Source organism: Gallus gallus, chromosome 2, assembly GCF_016699485.2.
Source record: "Gallus gallus isolate bGalGal1 chromosome 2, bGalGal1.mat.broiler.GRCg7b, whole genome shotgun sequence".
NCBI classification, from domain to species: Eukaryota; Metazoa; Chordata; class Aves; order Galliformes; family Phasianidae; genus Gallus; species Gallus gallus.
The window spans coordinates 30,069,729-30,094,574 of NC_052533.1; the positions used below are offsets into that span (position 1 = coordinate 30,069,729).

General features: G+C 47.7%; 1 protein-coding gene and 1 long non-coding RNA gene across 6 annotated transcripts in view; one reads left to right on the plus strand and one right to left on the minus strand.

Moving 5' to 3' along the window:
* On the minus strand, positions 1-13,591 carry SP8 (Sp8 transcription factor). 4 transcript variants are annotated; one of them, XM_040687139.2, is made up of 4 exons: positions 13,517-13,591; positions 12,366-13,077; positions 4,103-11,400; positions 1-3,193 (listed from the first exon to the last, which is right to left on the minus strand). In XM_040687139.2, exons 3-4 carry the CDS (start codon positions 4,328-4,330, stop codon positions 1,718-1,720), a joined length of 1,704 nt encoding a protein of 567 aa, XP_040543073.1. In that variant the 5' UTR covers positions 4,331-11,400; positions 12,366-13,077; positions 13,517-13,591; the 3' UTR covers positions 1-1,717. The 4 variants fall into 4 exon arrangements, with proteins under 4 accessions (XP_040543073.1, XP_040543064.1, NP_001376387.1 ...); XM_040687130.2 differs by having other exon boundaries at positions 4,103-13,081; NM_001389458.2 differs by lacking the exons at positions 12,366-13,077; positions 13,517-13,591 and having other exon boundaries at positions 284-3,193; positions 4,103-4,954.
* Positions 13,475-24,846, plus strand: part of LOC776051 — an 18,001-nt gene continuing 6,629 nt past the window's right edge. For both annotated transcript variants that reach the window (XR_211557.5, XR_005857605.2), the window contains exons 1-3: positions 13,475-13,785; positions 14,660-14,781; positions 15,103-16,250. This is a non-coding gene — a long non-coding RNA (uncharacterized LOC776051). The remainder of the gene's footprint in view (positions 13,786-14,659; positions 14,782-15,102; positions 16,251-24,846) is intronic.

Consider the following 24,846-nt stretch of genomic DNA (forward strand, 5'->3'; position numbering starts at 1 on the left):
GTGATTCTAAAAATAATAATAATTAAAAAAAAAATAGAAAAGAAAGATGAAAGCAGTGTTGATGCTTCCCCTTTAGTTTGCTCTCCTAGCGCGTCAAGCAGAATGCCATTGCGCTCCTGGTGCTGCCCCAGCGGTGGCACAGCCTACAGCGGGGTTCAGTTCATTGCATTCCCCCTTTGGAAGAAACTCTCTGAGAGCTGCGTGTGCCACAGGGCTCAGAGCACAGCACTGCCCACGACGGTGGAGTGAGAAAGAAGAAAAGCCAAGAGCTGACTGGGATAGAATGTTCGCTCTGGAGTTTATTAATACCATTTAAAATATTACAGATAAAAATCAATTACATTTCATGCATTTAAAATGCAAATCTAAAATGTTCCAGCGAAGGGCTTTCCATTTCAATGTGAAATATCCAAATTATTTCAACATTACAATGAGACAATTAGTTTGCAGCAGGGCAAACCGCTAATGTGGTGTCGGGAGTGTTTATTAACATTTATCAATATTATTTTCAGGAAATACACATAGGCCAACGTTAGTTCAGTTTCACTCGGACAGTTTATTAATACATGGGTCGTGGCAAACCCACTTGAGGAACTAGAGGAGAACTCTCACTGTGACTATACCTGAACTGCCAGCAAATGCAAATAAGTACATGCTCCATTAAATTAAATGTCATTCAACATTTATCAAATATTGTTTGCTTAATTACAGTTGTATGCCTACCTAAATTAATATTCAAGCAAAACCTATATCCTGAAGTGAGCTTTGATGGACGCTTCAGGAAACGAGTCCAGAAATAAAACTGAGGAGGGCTGCGCTGGTAATGCTTTCTCGTGGCAGGAAAAGAAATATCAAAAATAAAATAAAATAAAATAAAAACTTTAAAAAAAATGCTCGAGTGTACTTCAATATATTTCCAAATATTTACTGGAAGTAATGTACAAGAAAAATACTATACAAAATCGTCTCCTGGACAACTGCACCTCGCACCGATACGTTGGTGGAGTCATTGTTACTAATCTAGAACGATTCCCCGTGGTACAAACCTAGAGGTTCTGATGTATTTTACAAATATCTCACTTTCCTCTCCTCCCCCCCCACCCCGGCCTCCCTCTTTTTGGCATTCGAACCGCAGCTCCGCTCACAACCACCGGTGCTTCTTTATTTGTATGGGGTTTAAAAATAGGGGACTTGAAACCTAATCGTTGTCAGCGGGTTTCGAGATTCCCACTCAAGCGGGAATGATCCAAATGCGCCGGAAAACGCAAAAACATTTGGATGCGGGGAGGTAAACGACTGAAAAGGGGGAAAAAAAAAAAGAGGGGAGAGCACCGTGTCTCTGCGGTCTCCGGGAGCAGAAGGGCTTTTGGCAATCACCGAAACGAGGGCGGTCCCGACGGGACGGAGAACCGACGGCGGGCGCTGCTCTCGCAGCCCGGCACGGAGCCCCCGCCCCGGGAAGACCCCTCCGGCCGACCGCGGCCCCGGGGCTCCGCTCCCGGACGGAAGGGCCGCGGTTTCCGCCGGGAGAAACGTGGCTTTTCCCACGGTGCGACCCGACGGGGGGTCCCTAAGGGACGGGGAGGGCAGGGGAGGCGGCCCCCGGCGGAGCTCCGCCGCCCGCCCGGTGCGGTGCGGGGCCGGAGCGCGCTCCCCACGGGGCCGCGCGGGTACTTACGTGTCCGCGTCCCCTGCGCGGCGCTGCGCGGCGCCGCCGTCACTCGAGGCCGTTGCGGTGGCCGGGCTCGGGGGGCGGCAGCAGCTCCGGGGAGTGGCAGGGCGGGCTGCCGGCCGCGCTGTGCTCGCTGTCGGTGTCGCTGCCCTTCTTGCCGCCGGGGCCGGGCCCGGGGCCGCCGCCGCCGGGTCCCCCGGCGCCGCCGGGGCCGCTGTGGGTCTTGACGTGCTTGCTGAGGTGGTCGCTGCGCATGAAGCGCTTGTTGCAGACGGGGCAGGCGAAGCGCTTCTCGCCCGTGTGGGTCCGCAGGTGCCGCTGCAGCTCGTCGGAGCGGGTGAAGCGCTTGCCGCAGAACAGCCAGTTGCAGACGAAGGGCCGCTCGCCCGTGTGCCAGCGCAGGTGCGCCTTCAGGTGCGACGTCTTGCCGTACACCTTGCCGCAGCCCGGGATGTGGCAGCTGTGCAGCCCCTTGCGCCGCAGACTGGCCCCCGCCGGCCCCAGCCGCTCGGCCTCCTGGCAGTTGGGGCAGTCGCAGGTGGCGCGGCCAGAGTAGCGGCGGGCGGAGGAGCGCGGCGAGGCGGAGAGCGGCGCGGCGGGGCCGCCGCCCAGCATGGAGCCCCCGGCGCCGGCCAGCGGCGAGGGGGCCGAGTCCGGGTAGGAGCCGGGCAGCACCGGCTTAAATCCGTCCATGAGGTGCTGCCCGGCGGGGCTGAGGAGGTGCGAGGAGGCGCCGCCGCCGAAGGCCGAGTGCCCGAGGCCCGAGTAATCCGAGTTGTAGCCGCCCAGCGGCGAGTGCAGCGAGGACTGAAGGCCGCCGGCCGCGGGGTGCAGGGAGCCGGGCAGCGCGGCAGCCCCGTTGGGGCTCTGCACGTCGATCCAGCCCGCGCCCACGTCCCACCAGCTGGAGGCGCCCGCCGAGCCCACCTCGCCGGCCGCCAGCCCCGGGTGCGAGGGCTTGAACCACGACTCGTAGGGGTGCGCCATGCCCACCCGCGGGTAGATGCCCTGCAGCCCCTCCACCGACGCGTGCACCTTGGAGATGAAGACGGGCTGGTGAGCCGCCTCCTGCCCCGCCGCCCCGCCGCCGCCGCCTCCCCCGCCGCCGCCGCCGCCGGCGCTGCCCGGCGCCTGGAACACGGAGTAGTCGTTGGCGAAGGGAGAGCTGGCGGCCGCCGCGCCGCTGGAGGTCAGCGAGAAGGCGCTGGAGCCCGGAGAGCCGCCGCAGCTGAACGAGTCCGAGACGAGCGCGGCCGCCGCCGCCGCCGCCGCCGCCGCTGCCGCCGAGGAGCCGTTCCGCGCCGCGCCCGCCACGCCGAAGCCCGGGAGGCCGGAGCCCACGGCACCGCAGCTGCCGGCTGAGGCCGAAGAGGAGGAGGAGGAGCGTTTCCAGGGATGGAAGCCTTTGCCGAAGGAGGACGCGCTGTCCGAGAGGGCGGACGGCGAGGGACTGGGGCTGCCGATCTTGTTGCAGGTCGCGGCGAGCATGGCCAGCGGCGTGGAGCCAACCCGCGGTTCCTCCTGCGGGCACAGAGGGGACGGGGGCGTCCCGCCGGCGTCAGGCACCGAGCGGCACCGCCACCGCCATCCGCCCGCCCGCCGCCCCGGCCCGGCCCGGCCCTGGGTCCCGCGGATCCGCTGCCGGTCCTCCTGCCCCGGGAGCTCGGAGGAAAGAGAGGGGGAAAAGTTGCTTCTGGTGCCGCAGCTTTGATATAGCTTAAAAGCTGCCACCAGCCCGGCGGCAACGGCTGCGTTCGTGCCGTTCCCTTCCCCGGGACCCGGCGCTTCCCGGTCCTCGGGGTAGATGCGGTGGTTCGTAAGTAGTGAAGCGCCGTGTTATCAAACAAATAATTTTTAAAAAATAAATAAATAAATTGAAAAGGCTTCCTTAAAGAGCCTCACGTACCAACCGTAACTAAATATATACATCAATTTAACATCCGTACATCTGTACGTATACACGAGTTCGACATACCTGCTGGACACGGCGGGCTGTGTTATTTTAAAGGGAAATAAAAAGCCACACTCGGTCGCAAATTAGAAACCGCGCCCGACAGAAGCGGCGGTGCCGGGGCTTCCCTTCCAACAGCCTCATGTGCGGAGAAAGGCCGCGGTGCGGGCACAGCGCTCAGCCCGGGCGCTGGGGGCTGTTCCTACAAATGCCCTTAAACCTTTTCCTGCGCGCTGCAAAGAGACTCTGCCCCTTTTCCCCCTCTCGCTCTTTCTTTTCTCCGAAACTCACTTGTACTTAAGTTTAAAAAAAAAAAAAAAAAAAAAAAAAAAAAGAATGAAAGGGAGGAAAAAAAAAAAAAAAAGTCTCAATAGAGGAGACTGATAGCCCCGGTCAAGACAGGGGTTATTTTAACCCCCTCCAATCGACAATAAAAAGAAACTAATTAAACCAGCAAGAGAAAAAATCCTTAGACTCACCCCTAGAAGTGAAGTTGCCATCACACAAAAGTGCCCTCCTCTCAGAGGATCTTTTTTATATTGATAAATCAGAGGCAGTGTTTTTTTAGAGGTGTGCAATACAATGCTCAGTTCCGCCCATTCCACCACAATTGTAGCTCCCTCGCCGGCTTTGAAGTGCCGCTGAGCCGCCGCCAGCCAATCCCCGGCCCCGCCGCGCCGCTCGCCGACGTGACTGCGTGAGGTCATCAGCGCCGTCGAGCACGGCCCGGCCCGGCTCGGCTCTGCCCGGTTCGACTCGGCGCGGCTCGGTTCGGTTCGGCCCGACTCGGTCCGGTCCCGCGACCGGAGCGGTTCGCCCCGCGTGGGGCCCCGACGGAGCGGACGCCGCCCCTCGTCCCGCAGCCCCGGGAAGGGCGGCCCTGAGCCGTCCTCTCTCGGGCTGGTTGGTCCCGGCCGCCCCTTCCCACCCCTTCGAGATGTGCGCGGGGCTGCTCGGGTCTGTTCGCAGTTCCGTACCGTCGCAGCGGTGGCAGAGCGCGGGAGCGTTGCACCGCCGGTTCCCCCGCCCCGTCCTCCCTCTCCCGTTCCCCCCGTCCGCAGCTCCGGGCCGGGCTCCCCCGCGCCTCCCCGCAGCCGAGGCTGCCCCCGGCCCGGCCCGTGACCTCCAGAAGAGAACCCCGCGGTGCGTTCGCGTCGTGGGGGCAGATATCCCTTCCCCTCGAGCGGTTCCGAGGGGATATCGACTGTACATCATATCTATTGATCGGAGGGTACCGTACATTATCGTACTTCGAAGCAAGAGCGAAGTAAATTAATGAACTGCTTTCTTTCTCTGAAGGCTGACGGTTACCATAAATGTCGCGTTTCTCTCTGACTGATTTTCGCCTGTTGAGAAGGCGTGACAGGGCCAGCCCAGGAGGAGGAAGGGGTGGGGGAAGGAGGGAACTCCGTTTAACAAATAAAAAAGAATTAACTTCATTGCTTTGGTCTCCTTCTATAATGATATTCATTTTACAGACCTAATGCACACTTGTTTAAATTTCGGGTTTAATTTAATCAATACTATCACCCGCAAAGGGGGGAAGAACATTTCCCGGGGATACTCCCTTGCATGAATGCTTATTAACTTTTTACCTCCGCTTCCTTTATCTGCTGGAGGTGGGGAGGAACTATTAAGACATAGATCAGAAAGCGTAAGAGCAAAACAAGCATCGAGAGCGCTACATTTTAGAGGCACAGAAAATCCCATTTTGCGGCGTGCCGGGTATCCGCATAGAGACCGACACGCGCCCCTTTCAGCCCCGGAGCGCTCAGGGTCGGCGCTGCTGATGGATCTCTCGAGGAGAGCCGCTCCGGGTGGCTCTTCCCTTCGGCTCCGCGTTCTGCCCGCGCACGGCCGGCCGGAGGGAACGTGCCCTCGCTCGGGCTTTTTTACGCTTGCCTTAAGGCTCGTCCCGGCTTTTTAATTTGGGGCTGGAAGTCGTGGGTTTTCAGCGCGCTTTTCCTTTAAAAGCGCCGCTCTGGAAACCATGGAAGAAAAAAAAAAAAAAAACTCGTTGTAAAAATAGTCGTGGGAGTTTGTACGGGGGAGCTCAACACAGAGGGAGGAAAAAGGCAAATCCTTTAGAACCGAGCAGAAATCACAGCAGTGCTGTCAGTGCCGTTCTCCAGCCGCTCCGAGTTTCACTGAAACTGGGAAATCGGCGGCTGCTGAACTTTGTGAGCTGTGAGCCGCTCCGCCGCCTTCCCCTGTGAGTCCACCGCTGCTGGGTGGGCGCAGGATTTAAGAAAGCGTAGGGTTTGGTTTGCATTGCCTTATTGACCACGGCGCTTAAGGCTGCAGTCCATCAGCTTGGCGAAGGAGGGGGGAGCCAACAAGCAGAGGTTTTCCCGAAATTAATTAAAACTTTTCTTTTTTTTTTTTTTTTTTTCTTGCCGTTTGAAGCGTAATGTACGGGAGTAGATAAATGTTCGCGCTGTTTCTTGAAAACCTGTGGGATCCACTCTCAATAAAGCTACAATCTATTAGCATTCTGTATGCATCTGCAGCATAAATTTCATTTGAATTTCAAATTTAATAAACCAGGAGGTTTTTAATCATCCCTGGTTTTATTTGTTTGATATTAACATGCTTATTGACCGGGTCTGTTGACCAGTTTGATCATTACAGGACAGCAAAAAGTTAATTAAAACGACCACAGCTCCTTAATCATATCATCTGTCTCATCCGTGTCGCTCCCTTTATTACAGCCTATGATGGATAGTCTCCCAGATTAATTTCTCTGTTTCTTCGATTTGGACAACAGCTTTTGGGACCTAATTTACATCCCGGGAACAACTTGCCCAAGTCTACCGAACATCTTGTGCCTACAACATCCATTAGCGAGTGCCGAACTTGAGCCGCGCCGACAGCCTCCGCGAACCCTTCGGGGTTGGGCTGTGGGGGGGTTCCTCGGAGAAACCCCCGGCGCTCCGCTCGCAGGGAGATGGATGGAGCCTCTTCCAGGGTCTCGTCCTCCCGCAGACAGCTTTGCGGGGTGGTGAGAGGTTTCTCTCTGGGGAAGGAGAGGTCTCGCTGCCTATTTGCCAAGGCAGAGCTGGAAGGATTGAAGTGCCCGCTGCCCAAGCCGGATGGTGAATGTCACTATTAGGAGGCAGCACGGCATGTCCAGAGCGTGGTTACGCTTACACAGCCGATTCACCGCGTTCCGCCTCGGCCGGTGCACGGCTTCTGGCCCCTCTCCCATGGGCTGCAGGGGGGAGCTCCTTCCCCGCGTTGCCCGAGCCATGCTGCCCCGGGATCCGGGCCCCACGGTGCCCCCGCACCTGGCATTGTCACCTGCGGCATTCCCCGACCGAGGGGTGACAGCGAACCCCTGGCCGGGCTGGGATGGGGAATACCACGTCAACGAAACCAAACAGCCGGAGAGGAGCGTGCGGTGCCGAGCGGGCAGTGGTGGTGATTAACGTCGTTATTTACCACCGCTCACACCGCTGCGGTTCACTTCGGACGTTCCCCACTGCCCGGCTGCGTCGTTTCGTCGGAGTGCAGCCTGCAAGCGGGCACCGGCACCAGCGAACCCTGTGTGTGCGAGGGTGCTGCGTTCATAGCAGCGGGGGGTTCCGAAGTTAATTCATCCATCGTTGCAAAAGTGTGTTCAGGTACTGCAACCCCCGCCGCAGCGCCGGGCGGCCTGGCTGCTTCTCGGGCTGCGGGCGTGGAAGGACGGGGCGCTTTGGGGGAGGGGGGGGCACACGACGACCCCTCAACGTCCTCGTCACTCGATAGGCGAAGGCAAGTGTGCGTGCCTGGAGAGGAAGAGGCATCTTCACCTCCACCTCTTTACACTGCCGCTGTGTTCCTCCGTCCGCATCTCCCCCTTCCTTTCCCTTTTTCCTCCCATCCCAGTCCGTCCCCCCAGGATTTTATCGCCGCGCCCGGCTCTCCCCGGGAGCTCCCATCAGTGCCGGAGCAGCGGAGGGGACAGCGAGCACCGGGCGCTGCCACCCGCGGGCACTGCGGGCAGCCCCGCGCCCCGCTCCTGCTCCCAATAGATTTGTTTAAGGCGCGTTCTGCTTTTCTTATTATCCATCACTTTCTCCCAGGCGCCACTTACAGTTAAAAACTACTAAATTCTTCTCCTCGGTGGTATTGATTTCTTTTCATTCTGCTCCGTTAGGAGAGGAGGTAATGCTTCCAGATTACCCCGCGTCTCCTCCAGACGGTTGACAATTGCAATCGCAGTTTCGGGAAGATAAATGTTACTTTGGGAATTGTGTTTAATTACAAATAATCTGGGAGCCGCTCCGTGTCCGATGGTTTAACCACACATGTGCTCAAATCATTGTACGAGCAGTACAGGCGGGTGGCGATGTACAGTGACCGACTGAGAGATCGGAGCGCAGGGCAGGGGCTCCCACTGTGCTACATGGAGCGGGGTCGTGCCCCGAAATGCTGTTGCACGCGTAAAGGTGTATATAATCGTGAATACAAACGCTCGTTCCCGTGTGTTTGTGCATGTGTATACGTGGGTGTGCTTGGACACTTGCAAATACACGGTCTGCAGAAAACCAGTCCGCAGATAACACAGGAGAAAAGGAAAGCTTTCCACGAACGTATGGATGTATTGATTTGTATATCCTACCAACTACCAACAGAAAAGTGACAATTTGGAAAAAAATAAATAAATAATGATATATCAAAGCCACGCTTCGTTTCTTGCTGCCGTTTGCGAAGTGCGAGAAGCCCCGCTGCTCCGAGCGAGACGTACCTGCGGGTGAGCAGCAACGTCTGTCTGCGGCGGTCGCGCACTGAGAGAGCATCGCAGCCTCCTCTCGTGCGGAGCTCCCGCGATTTGACTCGGGAGACCCTAATATTGATATATTTACTGCTCCTCTTACAATGTACCCGCCACCTTTCCCTGTCGCTATTTGCCTGTATGGCAGAGTAATTAGGTCGCCCCTCGCTCCCCCACCCCGGCAGCTGATTAGCGGGCTGGGGGCGGGGAGGTGGCAGGAGGGCAGCGGGAAGGGGACAAGGTGGCGAGCAGGTTATTCCCTTCACCTGACTTGGCTGTAGGAGCGAGATGAGCAGCACTGAACAGATGTCCCCATTTAAGCCATTCTTTTCCCACATGCCCGCTGGATGCTGCCACGGCGCAGGAAGCTTGCTGCAGACCTGGCCCATTCCCGGCCATTATGGCCAAGTTATTCTGGACCAGTGAGCACGAACAAAATGGGCTTCAGATCGCGTGCTTTAGAATAATTCGACTCCGAGCCCCGGCAAAGCCCCCTCCCTCTATTTTTTTAAGTGGTGGTGGTGGGGGGGGGACGACGACAGGGACGCGTTTCGGCTCCGATCGCAGGAGAACTTCTCAAAAGATCGTTAGCTCCTTCCTCCCCCGCTCTCTTCGGCAAATATGGTATAATTTACAGAGCAACTTAATAATCCGAGGGGCACCGCAAAAGCCCTTTGCGTTGTAAACCGCTTCTAATTACCTGCCAGAGCAATTAGCTGACTATCACGAAGAAATTAGATCGCTCAATGTAGCATAAATAATGCGAATAATTTTGTAAGGAGAATGGAAAGCGAGACCTGGTGTTTCTTTATAAGGAAATAACACCTCGTACTGTACGAACCCTACATGAACACATATTAATGTCTAGGCATGCACGGAAATGAATCCGAACATGAACCCTCTGGCTTAGATTCAGCACTTTCTTCATTTACATATGCGGGGTGAAAGTCGGCTTCCAGGCGTTTAGATACAGAGCTCTTCCAGATCACAGTAATTAACACATAGCGACTTCAATAGGAAAACCTGTTTTCCAGATGATTTTTACAATGCGGCTTTATGTCTCATTTGGCAGTTTAAATAGCTGGAGTTGTTTTCTGGCTGCATCTCCACTATCATCTGTTGAGCATATTTTGCCTAGAATACTGACCAAAACTTACAGGCAGATTTCTTTATAAAACAGATGACTGGGACGCTGCGTATGCAGCGTATGATTTCAGGAGTATTCTCTTCTCCTACGGGTTAGTTTTTCGAGAAGATCATACAGAGATGCCCTTAAAAATATACTATTTAAAATAATATATATATATATCTTGCTGTATTTCATCTTTGCACGAATAGCCGACTAGATTATTTCAAAAGGAAAATGTTGTTTTCCAAATTCAAATTCACAGGTAACAGACACACTGGAGAAATATAGGTTTGTAAGCGCTTAAGAGCTCGGCTATTAAATCACGGTCTTTGCGAGACATTTCTGCACGCTGCTGTATGTACAGCTGCGAGATTCGGGAAGGAGGCTGTGCCCACGAACGGCGTGCAATGGAAGTGCCCTTACAGGCGAGTTCGGCTCAAGGGGACGGAGTTCGCTCCTGCTGGACGGGAAGGTGCCAGGTCGCAGCGGAGATGAGCGCAGCACAAAGTGCGGCTCGGAGGCACTGTGGGATTCTGCGTAACTCGTTAGGAGTGCTCCGGGTTACGGATAAACAAAACTAATTAGGTTGATCTTTGATAAATAGAAACAACGGCACATACAATGATTCTTCTTCAGGCGTCTTCGAAGAAGGAAAAAAATCAGTGCGTGATCTAATCTGCCATGGCTTTTTAGTGCTTTCTTTTCTCCTTTTCCTATGCTAGCAAAGCAGCTATGGAAGCAGGAATGTCCCGTCCAACACCCCGTCCTCGGGCTGTCCCCGCAGAAGTCGCATTCTGAGCTTTCCCGGGGCTGAACGGGACTGCTCAGCTGCTCTGCAGCCCCCGCGTAGCTGGCGGAATTGTACAGCATGTTTAACGATTCCTGCTCATCGGCTAATTAGAGACGGCTTTGAAGCTCCATTACCGGCAGCAAAATTATTGCGGTCAGTTTAGGCCAAATTCTGCAGTCCTTAATGGAGCGAAACTCCCATTGAAGTCAATGGGATAGAAGTCAATGGGCGTTGTGCTCTATTAAGGAACAGAGAATGTGCTCCTTTGTGAGTTCGAGATTAAAAATCGCTATCGATAAGAGGTCGGTTTAGGACGGTCACGCTCTGCGGGCGGGATCTGATGGGCGAGCTGAGAAGGGCCCGATCGCTGTTAAGCCCCGGGACCCCCCGGCAGGATGGGTGCGGAGGACATCAGTCCTCAGGCAGAGCGGGATAAAAGGGCTTCAAGGGGGGTCCTCCAAAGGAACCTCCTGTCCCCGGGCATTGGGGCGAGAGGCGTTGGGTTCGTCCCGCGGCCACGGTGCCGGTCCTGGAGCGATGCCCGCTCACCCCCACGGGGTCATTCCCGAGCCCGGCTCTGGGTACCGGCACTGCGAGCACACGGTGACCGAGCCCTGCGAAGCCCACGTACACGGACATCATTTGGATAGCAATACAGAGGCTGGGAAGTCTCGTTTCGAACTCTGACCACCCACTGCTATCAACGTGATTTGACAGTCAAATTAGGAGCGGGTTTAAGTTGCTGCTTTTGACTGACTCTTGAACTCTGAAACGGCTTTTGATTGAGCATTATACAATATTTCCTTATTATAGGCGCGAAATAGCACTGAAAATGCAAGAGGAAGAGCCTGTTTTACGAGACTGAAGAAAATGTTGAGGTTATTTAAATAGCACTATAGCTCAATATTCTCCTTGGGAGGCGGGAGGCAGGGCAGAGGTGGGAGAGAGAAACACAGCGATCCTCCTTTCTTCTTTTCCTGCCGCAGTGGAAAGCAGAAACCTTCAGGAAAACTTCACAGCCTTTTTCCCCGAGAGCGGAGGGGCACACACAGCTGATCCTCTAGGAAGCTGCACACAATTAAGACTCATTTTCTTTCTGCTGGAACAATTAATTGTACAAATGAAAGGTCAGGCATGTGCTTTGCCTATGTTTATGAACCGCAATAATGAGCCCCTTCTATTTTTGTCTCTTGCTGCATTATATTGCAATAAACTGTTACCGCAGTTCTGTCTCTTTCACTAATAGTCTTCAGAGGTGATTCTGCAAAGCTGAGCAGTGCATATCCATTTCCAAAGCTTCCAATGGATGGGACGAGGGGTGCAAAGACCCCAGTCCCCCCACACCTGCAGGGTGGCACAACAGAGGCACAGACTTTTGCCTGAAGTCCCTCCCGGTGCCCTGGCCTCTGTGGCTGAGCCTGGAAGGCCCCACTTATGCCCTGGCAGACCTTTGTCCCTTGTGATCTGTGTCACTTTGTGCAGGGCTGGATGGACTCTATCCCTATTCACAGGGTTCCAAACCACCTGGGCACCTTCTCCCTATTGTAAATGCAGTACCACCAAAGAGAAAGACTGGCAACATCTCTCTCCCCATGCCAGATTTTCCTCTCCATCACAGGAGACCTCCGCTCAAGACCAAACCATGAATTCAGCCAAGTCCTGGACACATTTTAACCAAAGGACACACATTTTCTGTCAGCTCCATGGTGCAGAGTGAGTTCAGTGGACTACTCCTCACCCCTTCAGAACAGAAGTCTGGTGTTCAATATTTTCAGTTTTACTCCTTTCCTTGTTACACAGAGAATAGGCACTTTTCCACCAGAGCTATGCTCAGCGGGAACACATCTAGAATTGGTAAAGAACTTTGCTCCCATCCTGTTTGCTACTCTGCATGCAGCTTTCTGGGATATTTACATATGTGTGATATTCTCCCTAACCAAAATCTGCTCACTGCTGACAGTTTCAGTGGATGTGTTTTTCACTAATTTGTCCTTGCTGAACAGAAACAACTCTATGCTCCTTAGACGTGAGCTGAAGGAGCAGAATAACTCTATGGGGACCTACCAGGAATTTTCAGGAGCTCTGCAGTGCACAGAAGATTCTTATTTCTTTTGTGAAACTGTGGAATACATTGTGACTGAGTCCATTACATTTGTTTTAAGTCACGTTGGCCTGAGATGCTTGGAAGATGTCTCAAAGGAATTGATCTCCACCAAATTCCCAAACATGGGGCTGTTTCTCTCTCCTTGGATAGAAGTCACTCAATCTGCCCTGTTTCCTGGAACATCCAAACATACGGTGCTTTCTTGCACCTGGCAACCGTAAGCAGACCAGTGCTGTCCAATCAAGTACGAAGCTCCAAATGATGTCAGCTGGCCTTTGAATCCAGCATTTCTACCATGACTAAGTGGAAAAGAATAACACTGGTCCAGAAGTAGAGGAGAAGAAAGCTCTGGTGGAGCAAGGATGCAATGAGGCCCTTGGGAACAGTCCAGTGGTTGACTCCACACTGAACACACCAGCTGACATTGAGATCCATCAGACCTGGAACACTTTGGCCTGCATGAGGAGAGCCCAACACTACTGCTCAAGGTGTGTTTCGCTAACTGTCCAACAACCACTCTGCACAGGAGCCATAGGATGAAAGGCCGCAGTGACCCTCACTTGGCTGGCAGTAAAATTTGCCGCTGCTCTGACAGGCCGCTCACTGTTGTGCTGGTGGAACGCTGTTCTTCAAACACAGAGCAAAGGCTCAGTCTGAGTTTACTGGCGTTGCCTGTCTTGGAGAAGAAAAATGTGACTAAATAAGTGCAGGCCTTTTCCACAGAGGGACGGAGTTCTCCAGGCACCCTGATGCCTGCCGGCATCCCATCCGAGGCAGGCAGCCTGCCTGTGCCCCCTGCCCGGGTTCACACCCACCCGCGCACAGACCCGGTCCCTTCGCAATACCTCCACGCGGGGCGAACATCGGCACAACCCCGCGCTCTGCCCCCCGGAGCTCACTCACACGCCTTCACTTCCCAAACCCCAGCCGCGACCCTCCCTCTCAATCACCTCCGCCCCCCGCGCTGACAGCCGGGCAGGGCGCTGCACAAAAGGTCGAGGCGGCGCGGCGCGGCTCAGCCCTCCCCTCCCGGCCCCCGTCCGCCCCCCGCTTCCCGCCCTCCTCCCGCTCCCGCCCCTCTCCGCCCTCTCGGCGGGAGCGGCGCCCTCACAGGCGGCGGCGTAGGGGGCCATCCCGAGCCGAGCCGCGCTGCTCTGCCGCCGGGCCGCGGGCGGCCGCTGAGGGCGGTTGTTAACGGCCCTCGGGGGCGGTTGCAGCGGGCGGCGGGGCGGGCGGGGTGAGGGCCTCGTCCCACCCCGAGCACACGCTGCCCTCCCCGCGACTGGGAGCTGCTGGATGTGCCCTGTGGCAGCCCCGCAGCTTCTGCAGAGCCCTCGGCTCCGGTGTGAGCTGCCTTTCTGGCAGTTCCTCCCTCCTCAGGTGTCCGCGTGGTGCTGACCGCAGGCTGGGGGAGGCTTTAAGGCTGTCAACAGACATAAATCTCCTTTTCACGCTAGCAAAGCACATACTGACGGATAACAGCGCGTTATGTCATATGCTTCCCCATGCTCACATCTGAGTGTGTAGGCTTCGGTATGGTAATCGCCAATTAACAGGGACCTGCAGCCTTAATGACTGCTAAATGTTTGTAATTGGAATGTAATTTGTCTGTATGCTGACTCTGTATTTTTCAAATACCGCCGTTCAAAATTGACTTTCACATTTTATGGGATAAACTATTTTTTTTTCCTGAGATATTCTTGGCTAATGAAAAATTGAAGGCGCTGTTAAGAACTACACTTTATACACCACCTCATATCGTGCTGTTCTAAAAGTAGATAAAAGAGATATTGAATGGCTAAACAGGCCTTCTGAAATGGTTCAATTCCTTTTACTGGCAAATTAGAAATCCGATTACGTTGAAAAAACTTGTCCTTGAGGCAGACTGCTTCTTTATATGGAAGGCAGTCGGTGCTTCATTCAGGATAGCTGTTGAACGCTAATGAGACACCACACAACAAACACTTGGGGCCATCTTCCAGCACAAACTTAGGAGCCCGGTATGTTCAGGAGTAAAGATACGTGTCATTACAAGGGAGAAACTGACACTGAGTGGAGTCTGTGCCGCTTTTTTTTTTGTGGAATTACTGTTTCCACAGAATCACTCAACAGATAACATCATGTTAGTAGTTACTAATGTATTCATCCACTTTCTGCTGTGCTAGGGATACCGCCTGCAACTCTTAAGGAAGCAGCTGGCTTTTTAATACAAATAAACCGGGCTCTGAGACTGTCAATCTTCTTTGTTTGACAGAGAGGAGTTCCCGCCTGCACTGAAAGAATAGCTCAACATCTGTCATCCCATTCTCTGCCATGGCCCAAAATCAGTAAGACTACAGCTGTCCTGTTCCTTTCAGATACTTCTGGGATAGAGAGGTAGGAGGACTGAGTGTTTGGTCAGAGTGTTCATCATGCATTAAGCAAGGCTCTACAAGCCCTTGCATGTTATTGTATTGTTTTCCTACTGCTTGAATAGCAGAATTTGCAGTTTAAAAGGTCCTATGTGCTCTTTTTTTTTTCTTTTTTTCTTTTTGATTGTCTAATTACTTCAGTCTGAACTCACGTTTGTTAATAGAATGCATTTTAACTGAATTTAAAGTGGTTAGCAATAATTTACACCTAGGTATGTGTGGCACATGGACATGTAAATTTCAGATTTATGCATGAGTGTAAAGCAGAAAATATTTATTCTTACAGGTTGGGAGTTATACCACAACTGCTGACTACTGGATGAAGATGGAAACAAGAGATGTACAGTGTACACTAGTGCATTCCTTGCAAGTCCCCAGATAGTATCTTTTGTGATTTGTCTGTATGGAAAAGAGGGAAAGGAATGTGGAGGAAGGGAAGAGGCTGGGAAGAATATGTTCTCACCTTAAAAAATGCTTAACTACTCTCATCAGTTCTAAAGTTTAAAATTTCATCAGTTCATTTGTTTAACATCTAGCAAATCAGTAAATATATATATATATATATAACAGAAATTCAAGACAATTTTTGATTGAATTATACTATTCTCTTACAGTAGCAGTCAAATTAGTAGTCAGTGGTAGATTGTGTGTTTCTTTTCTTACAACCACAATTAAGAGCTGCTGCAATAAACCTCAGAGTCCCAACCAGTGGCAATTACTTTAGGTATACACTTCTCCAACCTGCAGTTTAAACTTCACAGTCCCAAGATTTGGGGAAGGCATCACAAAGTGCAAAATTCTCAGAGGAATTTAGGCATTGTAAAAACAGGGGAATCCACAAGCTGAAGTTAGGCCTTCGGGCTCCCTGTCACACCTATGGTGACAGCCAAGCTGTGGTTATGCGGTAATTCTGATTTGGCTGACATCCATGCTGCTGCTGAAAGAACAGCTCAGCTGCACAGTCATGCTGTTACCTCCTGCGTAGACTGAAGTATATTGCATAATGTTTACTTGCTGATCTTTGGCACAGAAAAATGACGGCAAAAAGAAGGTGATTTCTCAACAAGGCTGGTCTTGATTCATTCAGGATTTTATAAATAATAATAAATTAATTACATTTTTCCACAGATGTACCAGTGTAATCCCAAGAAATTTACTTTTAGAAAATGATAGAAAAACAGGTTTAGGTTCACAGACACTACTGCAGAATGCAGAAGAAAAGAACACCAGAAACATGAAAATCTGCACTGAAGAAGAGAATCATGCATGATGAAATCCACCTTTACCCTTCAGTCTCTCTGGATCAGGAACAGAAAAAAATACCTACTGTTTAGTCATCTTCTTTCCACATAGCTGCCAAACTTTTTTTTGTACCCTGTGTGAAGTTCTTGTCTTCATCAAACCCCTTGATTTTTGGAGACAGCAACCAATCTGGTACGTCCCGAAGTATATAAGAGTTTTTGCTCCTCTGTCTCCATAGCATTGAATCTAACATCCAGAGCACCAGGGGAAGTTTTTAGTCAAAAGAAATGTAGTTTAAGGGAAGCATGGAGATTCACTAAACTGCCCAAAGACAGGAAGTACATCTGCTTGTTTCTGCTGGGGAAGAAACTCAGAAGTGAACCCACTTCTTTGTTGTCCCTCTCTCATTCCTTGGAAAAGACAGTTAGCAGTCAAAATAAATCTGTCCTGTACATTCCATTTTCCAACAGGAACATCCCCGTAAGTTTTCCTTAGATCATAATGTACAAAAAATTTCCCTGGGCTTTGAAACAGAAGGCAAACAAACTACTGCTAGTTTTACACAGCCTATGTATTTGGTTTTGCTACGTGTCTTTCTAATGAGGGCTGAAATTTTCAAAAGAGCATTTTGTTCTTAAATCTGGAAGAATACCAAATATTTTGACACCATACAATTACAAGAATTATCAATATTGTAACATACCCTGGGGGTATTATGACTGAGTACCTCTCCAAAATCTTTCCAGGAGGCAGATCCTAAAAGTTAATAAGCTTAGGAAGAGTTTAATGAGTATGAAGACACTGAATTCAGGGCAATTCAGGGCATTTGTCTTTGTTCTGAGAAAAGGAGTCACACTTATACCCTTTATTATGGCATGTAGCTTGTGCCTTGGATTGACAAACTTCAAAGGTAAGTTTGATTAACTTAAGTGAAAAAGAGACAAATTTTCAGCTTTAAATGACCTGGCAAAGATTATATTGTCAGACAGCTACTAGCAAAAATTCTTTCCACTGTTAAAGTGAGAAACAGCACTACTATTGGTTACATTGAGATCCTTTAAAACAGCATTAAATTTGTATAACATATAAAAATTATAAAATTTATGTTACAAAGCAAACAGAACTGTTAACATAGTTATGCCAATCTACATACAAGTAACTATGAAATGCCTGAAACAGGGAAAACTATCTTATGAATTCCTGGCATAAATCACAGAATATATATGCTGGCTTCTTAGTTCAAAAAAGACAGGGATCTCCTAGAAGGAGTTCAGTGGAGGACCATAAAGATGACTGAGGACCTGGTGCATCTACCATATGAAGAAATGCTGAGTAACCTAGGTCTGTTCAGCCTGGGGAAAAGAATACTGAGAGGGGATCTGATCGATGTTTATAAATATCTTTAGGGAGCTGGGAGGCAAATGGATGAGGCCAGGCTGTTCTTGGTGGTGTGTAGTGATAGGACAAGGAACAGTGGCCTAGAACGTGAACATAGGAAGTTGCATACAAACATGCAGAAGAACTTCTTTACAATAAGGGTGATGGACCACTGGAATTGGGTGCCCAGAGAAGTTGTGGAGTCTCTTCCTATGGAAATATTCAAGACCTGACTGGGTGATCACGTGTGTGACCTATTGTAGGCTACTTGCTTTAGCAGCGGTGTTGGACTCGATGACCTCTTGAGGTCCCTTCCAACCCCTGTAGTTCTGTGATTCTCAGTCTTTAGCATCCGTACCATCCCACAGCTCTACAACTACCCTACAGAGCTTATTCCACCAGATTACCTCTTGCTGTCTCAGTGATCCCAGTGAGACTCTCTTATTCCGAAGACTGCAGAACTCACCCACTGAGTTGTTCCAACCAGTCTCCAGTTCCTTTTGCTCCATACTAAAATGTAGATAGGAGTCTACTTCAGGCTATGAGGCATTCTGTCTCAGATGAAGGCATTGTGATTGTTCCTGATTTCTAGACTGTGTTTGTACTTTTTTGCTCCACTTAATTTAGCTAATGGCTAAATTGTTTGAACAAGATGAAAATGTATTTGTCATGTAAAGAAGAACCCTTGTGGGTTCTAGATCTCTTATGGAAAAGAAAATAATAGAATGCTAAATAAATGTATTGTTAATGTATTGGTGATTCTCATCATTTACAGAAAACATTTCTATTGGAGACAGTGATAAGCCAGGTACCACCTTTAGAGATATGTGTTATGGATGGTTGCACAGGTCACCAAAATGCAGGGACACTGTTCACACGATGTGAGAATATTGTGGTGTCATGTTGGTGCTGCTGATTCAGCTCCTCATTGGTCTCTTGCTTGGAGCCTTGATAACTGATGTGACAAACTGTAAATAATGGAAAGTCAGACTGAGCAATATTGTTCACTCTGACCTACTAATACTTCTGGCTTATTAGATCCCTCATTATAGTATCAACATGCTACTGAGAACTGGAATACGGAGGTGATAACTGCCAAGTCATTGCCTGTTCATTCACAGGCTGCCTCTCTGTGTAGGCAATAAATGCATCCTGGTGCAAAACTTGGATATTTCTTACAGAAGAATCAGGTTATAAAATAGGATGAGAATCACCAAATAGCCAAATATAAAGCATAGCCAGGTGTAAGGGAACCTGCCGCACACACATGTGCACAGCTCATAGCTGTTGGGGTAGAAATCATTTTGTCTTTGATTGTCAAAGGGATATGAGCTATAATGAGAAAAACAAGGAGATGGGAACAGTCAGAATTCAACCAGGAAATGAGATAAGAGCACAAGAATATACTAGGAGTAAGGCAGTACTGGCACAAACTCCTCTAAGGGTTTGTCACAACATTTCCCAGCTGCAAAGCAAAACAACTACAAAAGCTCCTGGTAGGATGCCACATGAATTCTTGTGGTGGGTTCATACTGAGCTCAGCAGCTACCATTGCAGATGACCTTGTGTTATCCTGACTTGTAGAAGGTGATGTGAATCACAAGATGCCAGTGATGTCAAAGAACCAGCCTGGGCATTCCCCTCTCAGGGAACAAGCCGAGGTAGTTCAACTTCATAGGCTGGAATCTGCTGGAATATAATGAAAAAGTGAGAAGCTGTCATAAGGAAAATCCGAATAGGCAAAAAGAGAAAGCAAGCTCTCTGGCTGAAAATAGCTGAATGTTATGGTGGATAAAAGGATTTTCCCAGAATCCTAATGCTCAGAGTGACCTCTTATCTATCCCTGTTGTAGTCTAAGGCTCCTCAAGTGATTCAAAGCAGGTGTTATGTAGGTGAACACTGGCTGTGTGTTCCTTATTTTGAGTGCACATCTTAGATGCTCAAGACTGAGTCACAGAAGTGCTGAGTGTTCACAGATGCTGCTGGAATCAATGGGATTTGTGCTTTGAATGTATGAAGTACCATAAAAATGCTAAGTATCTTGCAAAATCTGTCTCTAAGCACATCATACTGAGGACCCAAATTAGTGGACGTGTTCATCAATCTTGACCATAACGGCTCAGTACTTCAGTTCCCCATCTGTAAAGTGGGACTAATAGTACAGTCTCACTTTGCAGGTTTAAAGATAAATTAATTAGTGTTTGGGAAGCACTCAGAAGCCCAGCAGAAAATGCTACAGAAGCACCCATAAAGATATTAATAATTCAGTATTCTGCGCAGGGTTTGAATGATGTGCAGTAAGGAAGGCATGGAGCCACATATTGAGTGATAAGAATAAAAAGAATATTGAACAGCTGCTCGCTCAGGGAGCATCGTCCATCCTATGCACTGAATGATGTATGTGTCTGTGCAGTTAAAGACTTATTATCATGCGTATGTGCAATGAGCGCAAATTAAAGTTTCGAAGGCAACGGATTGTTCTGAAGTTTAGACAGCTTAAATCTGCAACAAGAACATACTTTCACCATTTATTTATTTATTTATTTATTTATTTATTTATTTATTTATTGCAATCATCTCCATATTTCTGTTTCTATTCTGGAAAATACAAAAGGTTTTCTGTGTTGGTGAACTCGGTGATTAATTACACGACACAACCACATGGCCAAGTTCACTGTGGGAACAAATATATTGATTTCCAGGGGTGAAGTTGGTTCAAATCTTTGTCTTGTTGAGTTGTTTCATAGTGGGTGCTGGTTAGAAGTGGGACAGTAAATTGTTCCAGGAACAGAGTAACAGCCTCATCTTTTGGCCTTAATTTGTGTCAGGTTTTGGTGGTTAATGTAGCATTTGGAGAATCATGAAAACTTCAATTCCAGAAACGAAGTTATTGCCAAAGCAAAATTTCCTGTATTTACATATAAATATCCCCATTCAGTGTGACTGAATACCTTTCTCATTTATAATGAAATAGCAACAACCACACCAATCGAATTCTAAGACACAGGTGTTTGATTAAACTGGCTGTACATATCTTTGGATGCAAAACCAATCTTTCTGAAATTCTACCTGATCCAAATGTATAATCTGTATTAAATCTATTCTGAAGTATGAATGGATTCCTCAGTAAGATTACTTGATCTCAGTCATATAATTTGCAAAATCTTTACAATGAAAAGATCTTCTGTTCATGCAAGAGCATAGGTCTATTTTTAGTATGTCATCTGTCTTCAGATCAAGGATCAAAAGCTTGGATTTTCATACAGACCTGGAGCAGCCAAGGAACACTGTGCTCTTCTATTACCTGTGAAGAGACCACAATCTGGTCATTTCAGATCTGTCACCTACTTAACACTTCAAATGTTCGAAAGAATTGGGCTTATATCTTAAAGTTATATTTGACTGGTCATTTAAGAACAGTTACACATACCTGCTTCTCTTTTTTCTTTAGTCTCACTTTATCCTACATTTCATAGCAAAAGTGATGGGTTCTAAACTAGATGCAGCTCTGTTCCTGGTTAGGTTTTCTTCTTATGGTAATTTAAAGTTCATTTCAGAGAAAAGTGTACATAGGTTCATCACTTGTCAGGAGATAATTTTAAGTATTAAATCATATTGATTTAAGCAAGCCCTTTATTTTATTTGCATTTCCAAATGCTTTCCTGAACACAGAGACCATTCTATGGAGAATACTTCACTGTTTGTTTACATAACTCTCCTTTCTACTTTTTTTTTATTTTTTTCTTCAGAAACTTATTATCTACTCCAAGATTAAAAGCATTCTAAAACATATAAGCTGCAAGAAATGGCTATCTTGTTGATTTTCAGGAAGTCTACAATACTACATCTAATGTATTCAATGAATTATTTATTTCTTAAAGAGATACAATAAATCTTTACCTACTGTATTTGATGATTTTCATAGTAGGAATAATAAGTAACATGATTTGAGTGTGATTGGAACCTGGTACCAGGAGGGGGGAGGAAGGGAGGTCAATTTAGACTATTTACTAAGTATATTGGAAGAGAATAAATCTGAAAACAGTCTGGACATCACTATCGACTTAACATTTTCAGGTGAGGAGAAAGCATGCATATTTCCACTGAAATTAATGATCAGGAATGTCTTAAATACTTACTATTTGAAGGAGCAGCTTAGGTGCAAAAGCACAATAGTGGTGTTCAGTGCCATTGTTCTCTGTTACATTGGAGTGAGTCCAAAGTAATTCCATTGATTTTAGTGGACTTTCTTTGGGCTAACTGAGAATAGAATGTGACCCCATGATAGCTGGGGGTGGGATGAGTGACAGGAATATAAATAACCTGAGATAACTATTTGAAATACCAATACTATGCAAGATGGTGTCTCTCTTTTAAGAGTGATCCTGTACTGCATTAGAAGAAAATTATCTTCTCCCATTTAGTTCTTGCAGTTTAGAAAATTATATCAGAACAGTGTGTCTGATTTTGTTTTTGATGTTGCTATGTTTTATTAAAGTCATGCACTGAAGGATTCATCAGAGGATCTCAAAAGTTCCTCTGAAGTAATGTCTCACAACAGATCTTGAATTAGGCAGAAAGTTTCAAGTTAGTCTAACTTTTCTTGACAATTTGTAAAGGGAGTTGGTGAGTCCTTGGTGTCACTGCTGCGTGTGCAGTGGCCAACAGGCCTAAAAAAGAAAATAGATAGCACAAACTGCGCTTTTTTATTACTGTTTTCCAAGTTGTTCAAATGCATCTTGCAGAACATTTATATGCAATACAGACATTTCAGAATTTTGGTTTCATTTCTTTTCTGCATTCTCACTCCATCCCATGTAGACACTGCCATTTTATCTGTATTAATTTTTATTTATGGGTTGGAGACACTAGATGAAGCAGAGCTTCAGGTTTTAATGCAATACCTTCCTCTCACCTGCTTCTGCATGAAGCTGTATTTGGTGTGGGTTACCTGCACTGTGGTCTTGCCCTAGGTAGAACCAGCAGCAAAGCACAAGCTATGTTCATGCATCTGTATGCATCATCTGTTCACCTCTGAAGCTTCAGGGATATAGTCAGACCTGCAATCTTTAAATCACCTTGAGGTCCAGTTCTTCCAGATCACTGGTGCTATATAAATGCATTTTATCAGTATTTTAGTCATCAGAATACCTGATCTTTGGAATATGCTGTTAAATAGCAAACAGACTGACTTAAGTAATTTCAGCTTATACACTTCCCTACTTTAACATGTCTTCTGTAAAAAGCTATTCCAAACATCTGTTTGCAAAAATGACTTAGTAATTTGCATCTGTTGACTGGATTGCAGATTCTGTTTTCATTTTCAGGAATAGTTTGCCTTAATATTCCTGTTAGTCAATGACTTTTGACTGGTAATAAGACACAGTGCTAGCATACATAAATGGATGAATTCTTGTTTCAGTTTTTTCCTTCTCTAAAGCAATTTTATCTTTCTCCTCTCTTTTGCATTAGAGTTTTGTGCAACTGCCTAGGTAATACCTGTACTACTGCTGCTCTGAAAAGCTTTTCTTTAACAAGCACAAGTGAACACAGCTAACATAGTTTAATAAATCAAAACTTTTGACTTCAAATCATACACTTAGTTTCAGTATGCACATTAAGAGCATAACTTGTAATAGCATTAACATAGCAAAACAAATAACATGCCTATCTTCCGTAAATTTCCCTAAAATACTGCTAAATAGATACCAAATATAGGGCTGGATTTGTCATCATCAGATGCAGGTTTGCACTACACTTCTTTTACTGGTCATGATGGGAAGAGCTAGTTCTGCACTACTGACATCTCTGGAAGCACAGCTGCTTATTTCTCTCTGGTTAGGAACAAACAGGACCAGTTTGGTAGTAAATATTTCCCACCAACTCCCTCTGCCTGGAGTAAAGAATTGGTAGACATGGAAATTCAGGTCTGGCTGTGGAAAGCCCTGTAGTCAGCACATGCGGGGAGGAATCGCACCTCCTTCGTGCCAAGTCCACACCGCTGAAAACTGTTCCCTCGTGGGTAAGCATCATCCTTAGCAGTGTTCGAGAGACACTGCTAATTCAATTGAAGAGTGATACATGTCCTTTAACAAGCCTCTGCAATGCTGCAACAAATCAGCAGTCACTGGTAGGGTGGTCAGCTACAAGCCAAGGCATGGGGTAGTGATAGTAACTCTCACTTATTGTTTTTGTAATGTTAAAAAGTATTAAAAACACCTTCCCTTTTATCCTAACCACGAAGATCAAAATGAGCTCCCTTTCAGCCTCACACTACCACCAGTGGCTGGATGCTCTGCAGACTCACCCAACAGAGAAGGCAGAGAAGTGCAAAAGGGTGAAGTGAAAACCGGCCCTGTCCTACCTATTGTAAATGGGCAGCTTCTTTATGGAAACATTTAGAATACAGGGCAAGATAAGCTAGAAGTTTTAGTTCTACAATCTCAGTCAAAACCACTGGAAGACTTAGACAAAGCCAAATGCCATGGAATCTGTCCTAAATGAACCCTTATTTCCATAGCAAGAAACATGTTCCTGTAACCTTATAGATATTGCATCCAGCTTTCATAGTAGATCCTTAGATTTACAGATGTGGAATTGTTATAGAATGTAATTTCAGTTTTAATAATTAGTTGAAAAAGTCCTCTCTTTTTTAAAGGTATCTTAGTCTGTTTATATACAGCCTGTGGGCCTGTTAGCTTTGTAAATCTGGACCGTACATATAAACTTTCCAAGCTTTCTTACTCATTGCTTCCTGTTGTGGCTTAGTTCTTCTCCACCTTGATTTGTCCAATATTATATAGGTTATGGTCCAGGAATCTTAGTTTGTTCAACATATAAAAGATCAACAACAGTAGTTCTACCCAAGTTTCGTAGCCAGCAATGTTTTCTTATGACATGAAGGAAATGCTTTTCAACTTAATATCAGATGATGAAACTTGGCAATATCTGTTAAATCATCCTTCAAAATTCATGCTGTTCTTTTCAAATTAAATTTTTTACGTATTTATTCCTAAGCTTTACTGTGCTGTGATGGGCTGCTAAATTACCAGTAAAAGATTCATTTAGTAATAATTGAAAGAAAATCCAAGTCAGCTTCACATGTGTTTTTCTTTTAGATTAAATTATTCTCATTGGTATTAGAGAGATACTTGAGATTTGATTGTCACTAATAAATAGCATCTACACATCAGCATTGCTATAGGAATGTTGTGTCCCATTAAGATGTTAACTTTTAAGAGCATTGATGGAAAATTGAAACGGGTTCAGAGGAAAGCTATAGAAATGATTAGCAGCCCTTCTTACAGTGGCAGCCTGAAGGAGTTTCATTGACTTAGTTTATTTAAAAGGTGAAGAAGAAACTTAACTGTGATCTATAACTCTCTGCATAGAGAGATATTAGCTAAGGCAA

Excerpts from the sequence above, each read along its gene's own strand:
- SP8 (XM_040687139.2), bottom strand. The coding sequence starts at position 4,330 with ATGACCTCACGCAGTCACGTCGGCGAGCGGCGCGGCGGGGCCGGGGAT. Across the intron at positions 3,194-4,102 it reads TGGCAACTTCACTTCTAGGG|GAGGAACCGCGGGTTGGCTC; the intron begins GTGAGTCTAAGG and ends CTGTGCCCGCAG.